The sequence below is a fragment of the Canis lupus genome, chromosome 21 (genome assembly GCF_048164855.1).
Source record: "Canis lupus baileyi chromosome 21, mCanLup2.hap1, whole genome shotgun sequence".
Lineage (NCBI taxonomy): Eukaryota > Metazoa > Chordata > Mammalia > Carnivora > Canidae > Canis > Canis lupus.
In genome coordinates, this window is record NC_132858.1 from 43,747,071 (window position 1) to 43,765,361 (window position 18,291).

The window sequence follows — 18,291 nt, forward strand, 5'->3', positions numbered from 1 at the left end:
GCTCCCAAAATACTTAATTTTAAGGGGCGGGGGGGAAACTAGTTGCTGTAGATAATGAGGTAAAACCACTTTGCTAGGTATTAGGATCTCTACCTAAATGAAAGTGACAAATAATTGCCTTGAGGGAGGGGGAGGTTGCCTTATTGTTTAAATTACATCTGTTTACATAATTGTTCAGGCGGGGCTTCAAATGCAGCTGCGTCCTATGTGTGGGTGGCTGTTAAGTGGTACACAGGAATTATCTTGCTCTAAGAAGAATTGGTGAAAAAAACCACATAGGGCTTGGCCTGTTACCCAGCTAGCTCAGCTATGAAGCTGACATAGGTTTGGCAGTTGGAATACAATTGTTTTCTTTATTGTTTTGGCCTCACAGATGGTAGAGAATCTTTAGTTTGTGAAATCTAATGAAGTTCAACACAAACACAGAACTTACAGCATCGTTTTGTACTTTGATTGGCACAGCTCAGTTGGCAGGAGCAATGTTCGTGAACTCTGGATTTAATTTAAACCTTCCCACCTCACCACCCAGAACAGGGCCAGGATTGCTAACACTTCAAAGCCACAATGTTAATTTTCTAAAAATTGCTTTTTCTCTTTCTCAGAGCAAGGAATACTTAGAGGAGTCTTGGAGATTGGAGCAACCATTGAAATGGTGAAGGGGGGGCTCAGGCTATATCCTTACCCTCCACCTGGGCATCCCACTGGGAGGTGATTTAGGGGGCAGATTCGTGGAGGATACTGACTTAGCAAACAGATGATAGCCTGTTCATAGACAAAACAGAAAGCAGGGGCCTGTGGAGTCTATCTGTTTATAAAACCATCTTTACATTGACAGTACCCTTGCTTAAAAGGGATTCATGAACGCTAAATCCGTAAAATTTAAGAATTATACTAAATATATATTTATACAAAAGGACTGTACTTTATTGAACTTCATACAAAATGTGCTGATTAAAAACATTAAATAGGTAATGAGTTTTATTTTGAAGATCTTAAAATGTAGCTCTTTTACTTTGGTCACCTCAGTCACCTTCGAGCCGCCTCCTGCTCTGTTATAGGCAGGTGCTATAAACAGCAACCTTCTGGCTTATATCTTTTAGGAGCGAGCGGACTTCTCCTTCCAATCTTACTAATTCTTGAGCTTTATCTTCTAAATATTTTTGATTGTCCTCATATTTTCTTTCTAAATCTGTGGGAGATAAAAAGTCTGAGTAAATTACACTATAATGATCTCAACCTCTTACTGATCGTTTTTGCCTATAAAGCGTAAGACAAAGTGAATAATTTTTCAACCTTTTAAATAACTCAGTGCATGTTTTCTCTTTACGTTGTGAAAGCACGAGCCTAAGACCTACCTTTCAGGAGCTGTAGCTTGCTGTTTGCTTGAGCCAAAAGTGTTTTTGCTTCATTTTGTAGCATCTCCGCTTTCCTTCTGGCATCTGCTGATTCTTCGGTTTTTTGGGCAATTAATTTTTCTACCTTCTTATACTTTTCATCAACTTCATTGTCCAGAGCCTGCAGTTCCATTTAGACACAGAGAGGTGATAAATGTAATCTCGGACATTAAGAGTGTCATTGTGGCAAGCTTGGAAGGGCACTCAGGCGTTAAGCTATTAGGCGTAAGTAATTATTTTGAAACAGTGGAATTAAATACAACACTGACATGAATTTTCTTTTTTTCTTTTGACATGAATTTTCTTAATGAAAGATCCGAAAGATATTTTGGAGTTGTAGCGGGTCTCCAGGGCTAAGGTGCCTTTCTCCTGTCAGCACTTTTTTCTGGGGGTGTCCTAGGACAGTTATATGGAGGCAGAGTAGTAGATTTTCTCTGTAAAGTAGATTCACTGTGATCCAAACACTTGGGAGTCAAAAAAGGCCCATTTGAAGAGCTGATAGGAGAACCAGTGTAGGGTGTGTAGCGATTTAAGGGAAGGAAAGGTAAGGGGAGATGTAGCATACACAGGGATGGGTGAGGAGATGAGAAGTTTGTGTGGGTTTGACAAGGTGGTTGCAGCAGGTGCTGCTTTTGAGAAACGCTGTTCAAACCATAGCCATTGATAATAAGGATTTCAATGTTGGGGGGTCGTTCATCTGATTATAATCAAATGCTATATTTTTACAAAAAATGCTCTGTAAAAAGGGTACTTGTGAAAAATGCTCTGATTTATGCTCTCAGAACCGCACGAAAGTACAAACCATGATTGAAAAAACAGGGTAGTGTAGTCCACTTTTCTTACTATTTTGTTCTCTTCCCCAGGCAGAGGTAGAAGGAAGTCCCCCTTCTGTAATGGCTAAAAGCTACACTAAGTTCAAGGAAAAATCTTGACTATATTTCAGTTCGTAACTCCCTAACTATTCATTTAACAGTTGGAACACTCCCCTTAAAAGTGTCAAAAGGTTTCTCTGGAGATAAACATTTGCCCCCTGAACATGTGTTTTAAGGATTACTTGGCTTCTGATGAAAAAATTTGGGTTGTAGGAGATTTTCTCTGCACAACACAGTACCTTCCAAGTGAGCAGCAAGAGGTGGTTAGTGAGTGGAAGACGTGAGATTTAGTTCCCCACTAGCTGTTCTGTGGTGGCTCCTTTAGCTTTTTCTACCCCGCTTTAAAGATTTCTCAAATGGCCAGGTAATCACCGTAGGCCATCCCAGCCTTCCTAATTGAATTACCGAGGTATAAGCTCAGTAGGCTTGCTCCAAGACCTCCACCCCTCAGTTAATTTCATCTTCCTGCCTCCTTATCCAAGTTTAGATGGGAGGGCTAAGGTCACACTTCTTGGACACTTGCAAATCCACTCCCACTCTTTTCCATCTGTGTCTCTAAAGGCTGCTATTTCAAAACAGGTCACTTAGGTCCACGTCCCTTAACCGATTCCAAGGAAGGCAAGGAGGAGGCTCGTTGCTCCTTTATGAACACAGCTGTGAAGTTACAAAGCTGGACTTACCTTTTTCACATCATCTGCGCTTTGTTTCACAGTGTACACTACTTTCTCGATGTACTCTGCCTCCCCCGAGTTCTGGGCAGCCTTCCGCTTCAGCTCTTCCACATTCCTCTCCAGCTCGCTGATGCGCTGGGAGGCGTTGAGCAGGGTCTCCTCAGAAGCAGCAGTTTCAGACTCAATCTACAAGTACAATGTCAGTGACCCAGGAAGCCAGTAGTTTAACAAGTGGTAGGGCGTGCTAGGAATACAAATCTAGAGGAAGACTAAAAGACCACTATGCTCTTTTGCTCCAGATCCAAAGAAAAGAATTGCAAAAAGGAAAAGCTTATATCAAGTGCCCAGCTTTTTTCGCAATTCTCATGATCTGGAAATCATGTAAAATTCTTAACCGAACCACCCCCAGACAGCCTGATGTGTTGAGAAAGCATTTTAAGGACACCTGCAGGCGTTGGCTAAACATTGGTCACAAATAAGCAGATGTGAGAAGGATTTCCACATTGGTTTCCAAATTAACGTGGGTGGGGAAAATGATAACTCCCAAGTCACCTTTAGTTTTTCCTGTCAACTCTAGATGTTCAACTCTAGTGGAGGTTATGGGTCTTCAGAAACTGTTGGGAAAGTGGAGTGTTCTTAGCTAATTACTAAAGGCTGACCAGGAATATTGAAAACTCCGTAAAGTCACTCTAGGACTGGGAGATGGACTGTCATCTGCAGAAGAGATAGCTGGAACCCATATATACTCAAAAGTCATTTAGGGAAAAAGTATCTGGGTAACTGGTGAGGTTCCACATTTCTCTTTTCTAAGAATAATCAGTAAACGTTGATTTTTAAGAGCTAGCCCAAATAAGCAGTCTGACCCACAACAGAAGAACCAGTTTCCCTGAGCACCTAGTTTTTCTCAAAAATTATCTTCCAGGATGGGTCTATTCCATAGCATTAAGTCTGAATAACAATAATGTCATAGTGAAACTAATTAATACAGACATGGTAAAATTTGTATTTCAAACCAAATGATTGTTAACCTAGAAGTTCACCCATTAATTAACATAGAAAAATAATCTTTGAGAGCAGTTACACTTCTTAGAAGATGAGCTTTATAGTTTTATTTATAAATGAGGGAATAGGTTTTGACAAGCTTTCACTAATAGCAAAGTTCTTTTTGCTTCTTATCCTTTACCTAAAATGCTTCCTGTCCCCCAGGGTCTCTGAAAAAAACTCATTATCCACTTGGATCGTTAAGCCAAATATCCCACTTGTAATTTGATTAAATCCTATATTTGCCACTTTGCTTTTCAAAACTTAGTAATTTTTTTAAAAAGTTTATTTTAGCGATAGTATGCACAAGTGCACAGGGAGGGGCAGAGGCAGAGAATCTCAAGCAGACCTTGAGCTGAGCACGGGCTCGATCTCACAACACAGAACACAACCTGAGCTGAAACCAAGAGCTGGAGGCTTAACCATCTATGCCACTCAGCTGCCCTAGAACTGAGTAATTTTTATTAAGTAATCTAAATAGATAAAGTTCATTAAAATGTTTGACAGCACACTGAGAAATTTGCTAAACTATAGAGACAGAAAAATCAGAATAATCAAAGGGTTAGAACATAGTCTGGTGATAAAATGTAATTTTTCTACACTTGAACAAGTAGCCTGAAGGGGCCTTGTATATACTTGAGATTTAAGAAGGAAAAGTGGCTGAGGAACTGCTGAGTCTCATTTTACTGAGCGCAGCAGAATAAGGGAAGACAGGTTTGTATCAACCAGTGGTAGGAAAAGCAGGCTGAAAAACCACCTGCCAGGTTTTCAATATTAGGGGTTGTTGGCTTGGGAAGGATGACAGTGCAAAATTCTAAGGACATCTAATCTCAAAGTATATTCTGAGAAGATGGGTAAGGGATTGCGGGAGTCCATTTTCCTCCAATTTTTATAAAACAAATGAACTTTCCTAAAATTGGATGGGAAGATTCGCTCGTAGGACTCCTTTTTGAAAAATCAAAATTATATTTGGATTACGTAGGACTTTTAACAATTAAGCACTAAATCCCTATGAAAGGTTCTTAGTGTGTGCTTTTAATATAGTCAAGAGTATTTATTCTGCTTTGAGAAGTTTTTGGGATGCTTGGCTGGCTCAGTCAATAGATCACGTGACCCTTGATCTCGGGGTTGCGAATTTGAACCCCACGCTGGACATAGAGTTTACTAAAAAAAAATTAAGATTTCCACGCATTCTGAACAAAACAGATCATTCCATTAGAAGATCCCCATTAGGTTCATCTAGAAGTGGGGGCTGGAAGCATTTGACCTTCATTGCTCTCCAGTGGTTTTCAAAACTCAACAGTAAAATTTTTGTGAACACTCACCTCATGAATTTTGAGATACTGGTCTTCACTATGTAGGTTGCTTTAGGGCTGCTCGATAACAGCAGGAGTTTCCTAAAACTAACTTTTGAAATTAATACTATCCTTCATACTACTGAACAGAGTCTATGTGAGTCCTTGAAGGAAGAGGAGATAAAAACACGTATAGGATAAAAGTGAAGGGGGCTTAACATTCCAGTGTCTTCAGGGTCCTTTCATCCCTGAAAACAGCACATGTAGCATCCGTGCTAAGGGAATCAATCGGATTTACTGACATTAGAGCAACCTTTTCATGTTCAGCTGTGAGAGTTTTCATGTAACTCAAATACACGGAGTTTCCTGATAGAGTTTCTGTTCTCTCCCCCACCGGTAAGGAATCGAGTCTCTTACCGAGGTTAGCAGGTTCTGGGTTCCTTGGATGTCTTCGTCTGCCTGCTTGATTGCCTTCTCGGCTGCAATCTGGGCCTTCTCTGCTTCCTCCAGCGCCTCCTTTACCATGTCTGCGGTGACTTTAACATCAGTTGCACTTTTGCTGAGTAAAAAAGAATGAGATCATCTATGTGAATCTGACAAAGTTACTTCCCCTCGGAACATTAAAAAACAAAACAAAAAAAAACAGCAACACATTTCTTTTAAAGAACAGCCTTCTTGGAATGACCCAGAGAGACTCACAGAGGTCACTTTTATTAGACATTTCACTGGTTAAAGAAATACTTAATTAATACTCCCCTGCTTGACACAAGCCCCCAACATGCCACAACCTCCGCAGATACCTGGCTCTTTTAGCTTCTTCCAGCAATGCCTCAGCTCTGGCAACATCAGCAGCGCTCTGCTGTAGAATCACCTCCACTTGAGAAAGGCTTTCGACTCGTTCGCGAATATCCTCTGTCAAGTTCTGTAACTGCTGTGGGGTGCTGGGCATTTCCATCTTCAGCACTTCGTTAGCAACTGCTTCAATGCTGTCCAAATCGGCACTGTCCTCTGTGAAAAGCAAAGACGTCCCCACGAAGAGGTGAAAGTCACAGACGGTTTCACTCCGTCACTTCCGGTCACCCGCCAGGTGAACAGCATTTGGGGATCACACCAAGACATATGCACTTCCTGTTTTAAGAATTCATAGTCTAATCGAGTAGCATGTGGAACAAGAAACTACTGGAATTTGCTGTAGGCTGGGAAGGTCGGGGAGCCTTCCTACAAGCCTACAAGCCTACAAGATGAGGAACTGATCAGGTTTTTGTTTTTTTTTTTTTTTTTTTTTAATTTTTATTTATTTATGACAGTCACAGAGAGAGAGAGAGAGAGGCAGAGACACAGGCAGAGGGAGAAGCAGGCTCCATGCACTGGGAGCCCGACGTGGGATTCGATCCCGGGTCTCCAGGATCGCGCCCTGGGCCAAAGGCAGGCGCCAAACCGCTGCGTCACCCAGGGATCCCCCTGATCAGGTTTTGAAGGAAAGTAGGATTTGAGCGAGGAAAGAGGGACATCTCTGGATGGAGAGACTATGGGGAGAGCAAGTCACGTGAAAGTCAAGCACAGCAAATTGATTACAGAATAGTGCTATTTTAAAAAAATTATTATTTTAGAAAGAGCGAGCAATGGAGGGAGGGGTAGGGGGAGAGGGAGACAGAGAATCTCAAGCAGACTCTGCGTTGAGTGCCAAGCCTGACATGGGGCTCCATCTCACGACCCTGAGATCATGACTGGAGCCAAAACCAAGAGTTGGACACTTACACCTAACTGACTGAGCCACCTGGGTGCCCGAGTAGTGCCAACTTTTAATTGAGATTAAAAAAATAGCTAGGAGAGGACTGTAAATGCAGATGTAAAGAGCTGATATTCCTTATGTAAATTATCTGGATTCTGGAAATTACAGAAAGGGAGAAATTCCAGTCAGAGAGGCAAGGGAATCTGATAGTGTATAATCAAAGAAGCCAAGGAATTTCAAATGTGTAATGTGAAAGGTGGTCAGAAAAATGCCCAAGAGGTTAAGCTTCAAATATGTCACTGATTTAAGACTTTTTGTTTTTAACTGTTAACATAAAAATGAACCCCTAAGGATTTAAGCACAGGAAAGTATTTTGATCAAGCGATGGCTTCCACAGGATAGTTCATAAGCTATCCCTAGGAATACCATTGGCTCCTTCCTTATTCCCCATTTTCCTTGCTAACAGAACACTATTTCGTTCAGGCTCCTACCTCTAGGGTAAGGTCAACTTAGCAACTGAGAGTTAAATGTTGATTAGTCTACCCCATTCCATTGGACATTTATGCATGGGCATGGGATGCTTTTCTGGCCAGTGAGATTTATGGAGATGACTGCTCAAGGCTTCTGGGGAAGATTTCCTTCCTTTAGGGGCAACTGGGTGGCTCAGTGTTTGAGAGTCTACCTTTGGCTCAGGTTGTGATACTGAGGTCCTGGGATCCAGTCCTGCATCGGGCTCCCCACAGGGAGCCTGCTTCTCCCTCTGCCTATGTCTCTGCCTCTCTCTGTGTGTCTCTTCATGAATAAGTAAATAAAATCTAAAAACTCTTTTTTTCTTCCTTTAAAAAAGAAACAACAGAGGAACAGGTGGTCTTTTCTTTCATTAGGTATTACTGAGACTTTGTGTGAAGTCTGTGACTTTGGCAGCCACCTTGTAACCAGGAGGAGCTGGCCTGAGAACAAAGCAGATATCCTTACCACATGAGTCCCAGAACCTCTTGTGATACAATAAGCATCTTTTTTTTATTAAGTCCATTTCAGTTGAAAGTTTTGTGTAATTTGAAGCTAAAACCATTGTTTCCTGATAACGCCCAGACTGTGACCAGAAGCAGTTATCAGCTGGACCACAAACTCTAGAGATTTTCTCTTCCTCTACAGAACACGAAGGGAGAGCTAACAGTAAGCATACTATTCTGTAAATAACAGGATTACAAAGCTCTGCAGGCAACGCCAAAATAAGCTACTACTTTAAGGACCTAATGACATATGTCATCGGTAACAGATCCCAAATTCAGTTCTCACAGGGTGTGTCTGACTTGATTTCCTACTTGGGTATCCCGTCTGTGTCTGCCTGACATCAGAGAAGATTACTTACACACACGTAAGTTTAAGAAATGCCACCATTTCTTCACGTGGGCTTTTGGGGCTGGGGTGGGGAACGCTACTTTATTCCCAGCCAGAAACTGATTTTATCTAAAATGCAGACTTGAATTCTGGTCTCTCAGACACAACTCTTACAAAACGATTTTTATATTCCAAGAGAGAAAGAAATGTCTAAAAGTCAAATGAAAACAATTCCTTACGGGTCAGAAAGTTTCTGATTTGCTTGATGAGATTTCTCAGGTCCTCATTACTCTTGTCCACTTTCTCTTTGGTGGCATTGGTTTTCTGCAGAACATCCTGAGCATTCTGTTTTGCCTCATCTGCTCTCAGTTTTGCTTCGGAGACCTAAATACGAGGAACAAGTTACCCAGGGAACAACGTGACTCTTCCTACAGCCGACCAGAATACTACAAACGGTCCGGAAAATGACGACGGAACACTATGCATTTGGAATCACGGATTTTAGAAACAAACGTCTCTCCTTCAACTGTACTGTGTCCCTATACAGAGCGAAAGCACTCCGGCTACGGACTGCCGCACGATATTCTCATACAGATAAGGCTAGCGTGTCCACATTTTTTCTAATTGTTTCTAACTCCCCCAAAGCATCTGGTGGCCCGTATGTTTTCTCAGGTACCAACGTAAATACTGCCGTTCACACGGTCACTTTAGAAAAATACACGCTCAATTGCTCAGCATGGAATTTTTACAGTATAGCTCAACGTATTCATGACCCTGGACCCACGTGCTAAGTAACATCATTACTGCAAATCTCCATCAGAAGAAAGCAAATTCTTAAATTTTCTATGACTATAACCTCCCTGTGCACTGATTTCCCTGACCTCACAAAAACTTGCACTTTCAGACTTGACATGTCCTTGACATGCCCCTTTCATTTTACCACTGAGAACGGATTCCTCCCAGATCTCCCATCCGTCACCGACAGCGAACATCTGATTTACCATCTTGGAGAGCTGCTCCACCTCGGCCAGCGCGCTCAGGACATCTCGGTCGAAGTCCATGGCTTTCTGCCAGGCACTGTGTGCAACCGTGACCAGGCCCCCGCAGCCAGGCCCCCCACACTTCTTCTCGCCTTCGTCCGTCCTGCAGTTGGGGCCGCCACAGTCCGTCTCGGAACAAGAGGCCCCCGGGGGCGTCCCGCAGGTCTGCAACAAACCAAGGGCAGGCACGAGTGTTCAGAGAGGGCGTCTGCTGCTCAGAACAGCTGTGCAGGGCCTGGGTGGCCCCAGAGAGCATGTAGGTGGTCCTCAGCAAGGGTGCCTGGGAACACAGCGTTCAAGGGGGAGGGAGGAGCACGGAGCTTAGGGAGAAGCTACCCTACTTACTGCCAAGGAAGCTGAAAATTTGCAACCCTTCTCCAATACCTCCTGCCCTGATGACCCAGAATACCATATGGACGCTGCGTGGGGTGCAGACATTACCTGCTGTTAAGCTGAAATCTGCCAATATGCGAGCCAAAGAATGCTTCCCCTCTAGCCTAAACCGTTGGATTTAAAAAAGAAGAAGAAACAAAAAGGCACTGAGAAATTTTTTAGACCGATCCAACATCATGGTCAACTCTTCCAGTTCCGGTCAACAGGGTAGCCTTAGAAGGCTCATCATCTGGCCTTCAAATCCAATTTGGAAGACAGGCTCGCTCTCCGTAAGACAGCCAAGAAGCAGTCAGGTGCTGTAAGTCAGAAAGAAGGCAAACGAAAGAGAGACTGCTGAGGGTTGGCGCTGTCGTAGGGGAAGGATGTGCTGGTTGGTGGGATCTGAGCAGGGGAAATAGAAACGTTCCAGATGTGAGAGGGAAACAGAAAAACAGTAGGAACAAAGGTAGATTTGACTTTTACAAGTAAGCAACCCTCCACAATTCTCCATCCCTAGACTCCTCCTTCCTTACCTACCAGAAACTTCCAAAGATCAGGGCCTGGCCATGATATACACTTGCACGTGGATAAATTATAAGTTTGCTCTATGTTGGAAAAGGCGGAGCAGGAAGGAAACTGTGGAGCTGTCCTCTCACACTGAACAGAGGCAGTGAGGAGCAGGTCATGCGCCCCACAAGGAAGGTGCTCTTTTTAAGAACCAAAGTAGTTTCTGCATAAACAGTCGACTCCTTAGACTAATCATTTTATGATAATTATAATCCCATTACATCTCAGCTTAATAATCTTTCATGTATCTGGTTTACAGCTCATAAAAAGCTTCAGAAAATAAAGTTTATTCTGCGTGCTGTAGAAGAACATGGTTAGGGATGCCTGGGTGGGTGGCTCAGGGCATGATGCTGGGGTCCTGGGATGGAGTCCTGGGCTCCCTGCAGGGAGCCTGCTTCTCCCTCTGCCTATGTCTCTGCCTCTCTCTGTGTGTTTCTCATGAATAAATAAATAAAATCTTAAAAAAAAAATAAAAGGAAGAACATGGTTAAGTCTTAAGAGAAGCATAAGGCCCCAGGGATGCTTTCTAAAAACAATCTGACAACACACAAGGAGATCTGTTTTATTTCAACCGACAGGCATGAAGAAAACCAGCACGGGTCTAGCTACATACACACACACACACGACAAAGAACTGAAGGTACTCGAAAACCACAAAGGGACAGGAACCTCTCTCCCCAAGAAATGCCAGTATTGGAACCCGACCAGGGGGATCTCGGAGGAGGCACACACACCCAGTGGGCGACCAGGAGCTGGCCAATGCTCGGTAGCAGGGAAGGGACCCTCAGGGCCCCTGCTCACCCGCTACCTTCTGCTGCAAAGTAAACATCCTTCAGCATGCTCGGAGGCTTTCATTTCAGTGTGTGGATTTTGCTGGCGATGACCGGTTTTTATGAGAACTTCTCAGGAAGCAATCTACCCCAAAAGGAAGGAAGACGTGACAACTGGCATCTCCTGCTTGTGCATAGTGACTTCGTCACTTTACGAAGTGCAGCGGACACACCACTCTGGGTTTAATGGTTTTCCATTAAACCATGACAGGAGAACTTAAAGGTTCATAAGATAATATATAACCTTGCAGGCATCAATTAAGTTTGGCACAATATGGTATTGACAGTGGGTTTTTGCCAACGGCAGAGAGAGCGAGATGGGGAAGGCAGGTGGGAAGGGAGGGAGGGGGCTTTGATGGCTACAAAAATCCTGAACCGATTGCTCCCTGGCTTCTCGGCATCCACCTGCCTCCTACTTTCACTGATCCTCTGGGGGTTCCTAAGCTAGGAGCCACAAGCTTTAGTCTGTAAACAATACCCTCCAAATTCTCTCGGTAGGGGTCCTTCCGGGAGAAACAATAAGGAAAGGAGAGGATGAAAGAACAGTTGGCTTTTTTGGGGGTTTTGTTTTTTTGTTTTTTGTTTTTTGTTTTGGCCTTCTGCCTGATTTTCACTAAACTCACAACTCAATTTCATTTGGCTCCATCCAGAATTACTCTTTAAAAGCTTCTGGGAAATGAATCTACTGTCTCGGGTTGGTCTCAGGGTTAATCTTCACCAGGTAAAGTTACTGGAACAAAGGAACATTTTAATTTACACCCAGGGGAAAAAAAAAACCTCTTTCGCTCCTTTAATTTTTTAAAGTCCCTCCCAGAATGATTCTTGAATTGCTCCACGGAGGAGTTTGCACTTCAAATCGCAGCTGGGGAGGGGGGGAATGCCCACAGTCTGGAGGGTTCCAATTTGCATAAGAAGTCACACTGATTCAATTTAACAGTCTTGGAAAGTAGTTCTGATTCTTTGCATCACAGAGAAACCTCTGGAAGCAGGTGGGGGGTGGGGGGCCTTGGGGGGTTGGGGGTTGGGGGTGGGCTGGAGAGGCACATGCTGTTGTTTTTATCTGGCTTGACGGGGGATACCCAAAGGTGGTCCAGAAACCTAAGGCCAGTTTCACTCCTCCTGCTGGTTCATTTGCAAAGTGAATAGTACTACAGACAAAACAGGGTGGATTTTCTTATTGCATCACAGCCTTAGGGCCAAACCCTCAAACCTTACCATTTCTGCAGCAGCAGAAAGGTCTAGACTTTGTAGTTTGCCTGCCAGTTCATCCAGAAGGCGGGCCTGTTCCTCTTGCTTTTCCCTAAACTGGGCCTCTCGGTCCATCATCAGGTCTTCTACTCTGTCCCGAGTGAGAGCCGACTGCTCCACAGTGCTGTTGGAATCCGTGGTGGAGGCATTCACCCTCTCCTCTGCCTCGAGAGACATCTGGAAATACTTGGTAATGCTATCCAAGGCACCTAGGGCACGAAGTGAAATTGCCCAGAGTTAAACCTCTCGTACTCACTCTCAGTACATGATGCCCGTATTTGGTGTCTTCCAGCCTTAGGGAAGAACTGCATGGTTTTGCTCTAAAATTCAAGGACTAAAATCTTTATGAAGAAAGACAACTTTCCCCTCATGATCAATGGCTACACTTTGTCCTATTAGTAGCTATTTTGGCTCAGGAGGATGCCAAACATCTGGATGAAAAATTAAGTCAATCATGCAGATGTTTCTGCATATAGGCACTCTTCCAGTCCTTTCTCAATGGCTAGTAGTGTCAGGCAGCCTGCAGATTACACATCCAGATATTTTTTCTCTTTTCCTATTTAACTATTCAGATCCATTCAAATGGTATGTATAAAACAGCATGGCATGTTTTGGCTTTAAGGACCCAGCCCAAAAAATAAACAATCATGTGTAAAATAGGATGGTTAGTGTGATCTGATGCTGCAAAAATTCTCTCCCGACCAGGCAACATTCTTGAATATAAAAGAATTTGCTGAAGTATCAGTTTAATTTCTTAACTCTTCGAAAGAGCCCATTTCCAAGAAACACCAAGAAGGTTAAACCATTCACTGAAAAAAAAAAAAAAATCAGGAAATGATGCCACTTTGCTGCTGGCTCCATGGAATGAACCTCTGCTGTGTCTCTTAGGCTGTGTCCCAGGTCCCACATTTGTAAGTGAGGACTTTAATCCTTATTTGTGCCAGAGACTCAGTGAGAAAAGGCTTTAAGATTATTAGAAAGCACTAGATTTTATTCTAAAAGTGCTGTCCTAAAGGGCTAGACGGCGGGTTAAATCCATTGTCCAGGACTGCATATTTGCACAAAAGATGCTCACCCCGAATATCTGAGTTTTTGATAAATTCCAATTGCTCAGCAAGCTCTTTCACTGTGTTGTCTAGGCTTTCTGCTTCTGTCTGTAGAGAATCTAGTTCTCTGGCTGTGCTGTTGCTTAGTGAAGCTGTGTCAGACAATTTCACTTCGACTTGAGCCATCTTTTCCGAAACATCTTTGGTTAATTTCCTGTAAAGAGGACAAGTTTGCCTAAGTAAAATAAACCAAAGGGGAGTTTTGAAGTCTTATTTTTACATTTTCTACAAATACAGTACCCATTACTCTGTAATTTCAAACCAATTCCGTACTTTGTAACCATATCCAAGTCCTGGTTCTATTCTCTTCATCATTAAGAGACTATGTCAACTCTATCAATTTTTCTTTCTTCAAAGACTTTGAAGAAAGACACAGAAGTGCCAACCAGCTGCACTGTGGTGGATGTGGCACATAAGGGATTCTGAGCACTTGCTGCCCTCCGAGCAAAGGTCCAGGGCATGGAGCTCCTGCTCTGAATGTGACCAGCATCAAGCCCATGCAGCCCCACAACTCAAAAGACCTGACTCCAGGGTAGAACTATGTCTCCCAGCCTCCTGCCAAAAAAATGCTCTTATCTGGATCTCAGGGATCATCTTCAACATGGGACACACAGTCAGGACGCCTGGGTGGCTCAGTGGTTGAGTGTCTGCCTTTGGCTCAGGGTGTGATCCCGGAGTTCTGGGACCGACTCCCACATTGGGCTCCCTGCAGGGAGCCTGCTTCTCCCTCTGCCTATGTCTCTGCTTCTCTTTCTCTCTGTCTCTCATGAATAAATAAAATCTTAAAAAAAAAAATGGGACACACAGAAAGGAAATCCCACAGCCACCAGGAACCATGGGAGCTACCCATAGGAGCTCTCCATATACTTGCCCTGTTGGCAAGGTCCCATGCAAGGACCCTCCTGCTTCCACCAACAAGCAACCCTTTTATTTTTGATAAGAAAGAAGGTAGTATTGGGGCACCTGGGTGGCTCATCGGTTGAGCATCTGTCTTTGGCTCAGGTCATAATCCCAGGGTCCTGGGATCGAGTCCTGCATCGGGCTCCCTGCATGAAACCTGCTTCTCCCTCTGCCTAAGTCTCTGCCTCTGTCTCTCATGAATAAATAAATAAAATCTTAAAAAAAAAAAAAAAAAGAAAGAAAGAAAAAAAGAAGGTAGTATCTACAAGGGCAGAGTTCAATACACCTTTAGCTTTCACAGTATTTCATTTGGAATCTAAACCCAGCTGCATTTTCTTCTGTATTTCCCATCTCCAAAGCTGTATTTTAGGCATCTATTTGTAGATATACTGATAAATACAGCGCGCGCGTGTGTGTGTGTATCCACAAAGAAAGTAGTATTTGCGAAGACTGTAGCTCTGGGCTTTACTGGGTCACCTAATTAGATGTAATTGTCTCCTCAGGGAAATACTAGTCAGGGTAAAACACTGGGAAAATGTAGGGGGGCTGAAAGGCTGGGGCCAGTCAAAAAATGCCATTTAAGGCCAAGATAAAACAAAGACCCAACTCAAAGAAAAAGTCCTTAAATGGATTTGTAGGTTAAATTACATTTTATAAGCTCAACCACTTTTTCCTGAGACAATTATAATATAGGTGGGTTTTTTTTGTTTGTTTGTTTGTTTTTTGCAGTGAATTCCTCTGTTCACCTGCTGATTCACAGAAGGCTTTCGTTTCTTCTCAGCTCTCCTACACATTAGATTTCTTTTTTAAAGAAATCATATACAACATTGTGTATTTTTTTAATAATGCCACTTTGGGTCCTAAAATACGTATCCTTGGATGTCGTGTTGAAAAAAGATGAATGAAACCAGTTTCCCTGAGTTGATTACAATCTCTCCGGTGAGAAAACTAGTGAGGGTAGAGCAACAGAGACATTTCAGGAATGTAATCTCTCCCCTGGCAGGTCCTCCAAGGACACCCAGCTCGTTTGGTTCTTCCTTGGGTGCAGGAGACCAAGGCTGAGAATCAGGCTCTAAATGGGCTTGTGCTTGGACCACAGCCTTCCAGAACTTATCATTATGTGTTAGGAGACTGAGCTGCACACCATCTTTTTAATGAGCTAAAATTCCTCATTAAATGCATTATTGCCCCACATTAGACATTTCCTAACACTCTGGTCACCCACAGGGTCTTGGACACAAAACCTCCGGCTGGAAATCAAGGGACCGGTTACTTGAAATCTCGAAGGTCTAGGAAGGATCTCCCACAAGATGCCTGAGTGCAGGTCAGCTGTTCCCCTGCTGCTGCTTACAGCACTGAGATGAAAAGTCCATCTGGCTTCCTAGAGAGGCTGATTCAGGTCCCATCACACAGAAAATGTGGAAAAAAAGGACTTGGAACGTCTGGGACCAGGAGAAATGGTAGAAAACTGATCCCAGAGAACTTCAGCATCACTCAGAGCTCAGTTCTCTCTGCTTTCATCTGCGAAACTGACACTATGCAGAGAGAGGATGGCCCAGAGAAGGGCCTCGAGGAGAGTTTTTCCCTGTAGAGAATTTCTTATAGTTAGAGAATGGAGCCCTGCTCTAGTGAACCAGCAGCAGAGCAGCAGAAAAAAACTTGGAAATAGGGGTCTTGCTGTGATCATGTATTTCCTCCCTAGGAGCAAAATACAGTAACGATGATTTACAGTCGTCCTGTTTTTGGCAATTACATTGATCATTTCATGGATCAACCCTTCAGCTACCCTGTAAGTAAAGATAAGCACTGCCTCCCCCTCCTCCAGAGGGGAGAAAAGAGACGCAGGCATAAGTGAGTCATTCAAATTCTCAAGCCCAGCACCTAACCCACCACAACTCGGGATCCTTGGGTGTCTGAATGGTTCCTGCCTATCTTCTCCCCGGAGCACTATTTGCAAAGAGGAGCGCTCCGTGGAACTGCACACACTCCATTCTGCAGCCTCGACAGTTTTGTCAGTGTTCACTCAGCCACAGGCACCAGGGTAGAGGCTGCTGGGAAGCCGATGGCCCAGCATCTGTTTCCACTAATGGGCCTAGCCGTGCCTCCTGATGGACGCAGCAAGCCTGGGCATCTCCCATCAGCTTGAAACAACACGGCGAGGGCTTTCCCTGGGCTCAGAGACTACTTACTCCGCTTCCTCAAAGAGATCCCCAATGTTTTTCAGCGGCTCCGCGGCTGGGCTCTGGGCCAGGATGTCTCTGATCTCGTTGACCTTTTTCTCCACCGAGTCCACAGTCTCCTGGTAAGGCCCGATCACACCGCTGATCTTCAAGGCCTTGGCTTTCTCCAGGAATTTGCGGGTCCGATTGGTCAGCTCGGCGACGATCACGTCCCAGAGGGCAAAGCACTGGTGGCAGGGAGCGCAGTCGGGGAAGACCCCCGAGTACCCGCGAGTGCACTTGTCACAGCGAGGACCCTCGACACCCTCGACGCAGACGCACTGGCCAGTGGACTGGTCACACTGCGGCGTCTCAATGCCCCTCGGGTCACAGTCACAGGCTGGAAGGGAAACAGCACTGCTGATGATCCACTAGACCACAAACCTCAGCAACTAGGCACTCAGAATCCTCGGTGTCGCTCCAGTGGGAAGGTGCCAGCCAGGCCGGCAACGTACCGAAGGCTCTCGTAGAGGCTAGGGCAGCCTCCCCCAGCACATGCATCACCTCCACACCCACTAGCCCCTTATTAAGAGTAATAATCTTTCTTTCTTTTCAGGTGACACTTATTGTGCCTGGCACCGTGTAAATGGTTTACACGCATCGTGTCACTGAACCCCATGGGATGGGTGACGTGCCCCAAGTCTTACAGCAAGGAACCGGCCAGGCCAGGGTTCTACTCCAGCCTGTTGCAACTCCAGTCTGTGTTCTTCTAAGGTCTGGCCTGCCTCTACCTCCCTTCACTCTGACTTCCCCACAGATAATTCCAGTGATATCCTGATGACACCAACGAACAGCTCCTACCATACTTCACCCGACCTGGTGACCCGACAGAACGCTGCATACTTGATGAAATGCGGTGAACTTGGTAAGAAGGAAACTCAATGAGAAACAAGTCACAGGCCCTCTAAGGACCTAGTTTAAAGGCTTTCAACAAAGTATCACTGGAGGGTACCTACCACTGTGATAACCAGCCCCCGCAGGGTCCGTAAGAACACAGGCTCATGAAATGTCAGAAGTGAGAGAAGGGACCTGGGAGCCAGTCAGCCCCAACTTCTCACTGGCCCAACAGGCATCTTAGAACCAACCAGTTCTGGGCAAACTCAGTGTTCTTGGCCAATGGACCTTGGCTGACATTACTTACCACAATGGCTGTGCCATTGAATCCTGGCTTAGAGCCCCAAACCTCAGGGGATTAATGTATTTTTTTAAATATTTATTTATTTATTTTAGGGGGGAGGGGAGGAGGGAGAGAGAGAGAGAGAGAGAGAATATCTCAAGCAGATTGAGTGCAGAGCCCATCATGGGGCTTGATGTCACGACCCTGAGATCCTGACCTGAGCCAAATTCAAGAGTCAGACACTCGACTGAGCCACCCAGGTGCCCCAGGATTAACTTGTTTTTATACCAACACTTGATTATTTCACAGTATTTATATAGTGTCTGAAAAACAAAAGGCCTATACAAACATCTCTGGGCTTAAATCCTTTCTAGGAAAAGGTGGGGGGGGGGGATACAAAAATATACAAAAAACCTACCCCCCCAAAAAAAACAAATATATTTCCCTAAATAGCCTGAGGACTCCGAGGGCAGGAGTACATCTGCAACCATTTTTTCCATCCTCCGCAACAAGCACAGGGTTAACATGCAACTGGCGCTTGACTAT

The 18,291-nt window shown here is 44.4% G+C and overlaps 1 protein-coding gene across 1 annotated transcript in view; it reads right to left on the minus strand.

Annotated features, from left to right (window-relative positions):
- Window positions 1–898: 898 nt before the first annotated feature.
- LAMB1 (laminin subunit beta 1) overlaps window positions 899–18,291 on the minus strand; it is an 85,621-nt gene continuing 68,228 nt past the window's right edge. The window contains exons 26-35 of the mRNA XM_072791578.1: window positions 16,599–16,968; window positions 13,479–13,663; window positions 12,371–12,612; window positions 9,348–9,551; window positions 8,586–8,730; window positions 6,074–6,281; window positions 5,691–5,832; window positions 2,947–3,123; window positions 1,356–1,515; window positions 899–1,189 (exon numbers count right to left, since the gene is read on the minus strand). Of these exons, the coding sequence (XP_072647679.1) occupies window positions 1,053–1,189; window positions 1,356–1,515; window positions 2,947–3,123; window positions 5,691–5,832; window positions 6,074–6,281; window positions 8,586–8,730; window positions 9,348–9,551; window positions 12,371–12,612; window positions 13,479–13,663; window positions 16,599–16,968 (1,970 nt within the window). The 3' untranslated portion in view covers window positions 899–1,052. The remainder of the gene's footprint in view (window positions 1,190–1,355; window positions 1,516–2,946; window positions 3,124–5,690; window positions 5,833–6,073; window positions 6,282–8,585; window positions 8,731–9,347; window positions 9,552–12,370; window positions 12,613–13,478; window positions 13,664–16,598; window positions 16,969–18,291) is intronic.